Here is a 1052-nt window from a genome sequence, read left to right on the forward strand (position 1 = left end):
TTGTTGTTGTTGTTGTTGTTGTTGTTGTTGTTGTTGTTGTTGTTGTTGTTGTTAGTGTTAGAGAAAATATAAGTGTGCATCGATGTGTGTGCGTGTGCTTGTGCGACGTGTGTACTGGTGAGTGTGCTTTTGTCTAGCTTCATCGCAAGTGACGTCATACTTCGTAGATGAGCAAGGTGGAAAAACTTCATTATTCGCATGGGCTAATGGTCACCGCTGTCGGAATTAAAAAATTAGCCTACTGGACCGTATTTCATCACCACAGGCCCTCAACTCTGGTAGGGCTGGGACATTCCCTAACCCTCATTAATCATTAAGCATATTATATGTTCGTAGGTGTACATGAGCATAATTATCGTCGGCAAGTTCAAAGAATGTACTTTACACTAGAAAGCAACATTTCACGGGAGAGATGTCAAAAGGATAAAACTGCTTCTTTTTTTAAAACAAACGTACCGACATTATATATTGTTCTTTTTGTTATTATTTTTGTTATTATTTTATTATTTTTGTTTTGTTTTAAGGGTTTTTAAAAAATTAGATCTATTTGTTAATACATGTACTTGTTCAGCATTTACCATTTGAATTTCAACATGATATTATTTTCTTCAGCACATTCAACCGATACCACAGATTAAAATAAATAAATAAACAAAGTCATGCTTTCTACATCTAATCAACTGGCCGAATATATGTAGCTATACCTACCTCTGGAGAGAAGATGCTTTGAGACATCGATATACTCCTCGGTTGCGGAGTGATGACGTATCTCCTTGTAGCGGCTCTCCCCCGGACCACGCATAGCCTGTTCTGTCCAGTGAACAAACGCTTTCCCGCGGAACGACATCCGGATGTCTGAAAAAAGGACACGCAAGCGGGAAACGGGTGAAAAAAAAATGTAAAAGGACGTATTCAGCAGAAAAATTTAATTTATAGTTGTGGTCAATTTATTCTTTTTACATTACTGTCTGTCCATCTGTCTGTCTGTGTGTCAGTCTGTCTGTCTGTTTGTCTGTCTGTCTGTCTGTCTGTCTGTCTGTCTGTCTGTCTGT

General features: G+C 38.3%; 1 protein-coding gene across 1 annotated transcript in view; it reads right to left on the reverse strand.

The window, feature by feature from the left end:
- LOC101857490 (arrestin domain-containing protein 3) overlaps nucleotides 1–1052 on the reverse strand; it is a 39346-nt gene that overhangs the window by 16264 nt on the left and 22030 nt on the right. Inside the window, exon 2 of the mRNA XM_005101065.3 lies at nucleotides 709–855. Coding sequence (XP_005101122.1) covers nucleotides 709–855 — 147 coding nt within the window. The remainder of the gene's footprint in view (nucleotides 1–708; nucleotides 856–1052) is intronic.

This window comes from Aplysia californica, unplaced genomic scaffold (assembly GCF_000002075.1).
Source record: "Aplysia californica isolate F4 #8 unplaced genomic scaffold, AplCal3.0 scaffold00269, whole genome shotgun sequence".
Taxonomy (NCBI): Eukaryota; Metazoa; Mollusca; class Gastropoda; order Aplysiida; family Aplysiidae; genus Aplysia; species Aplysia californica.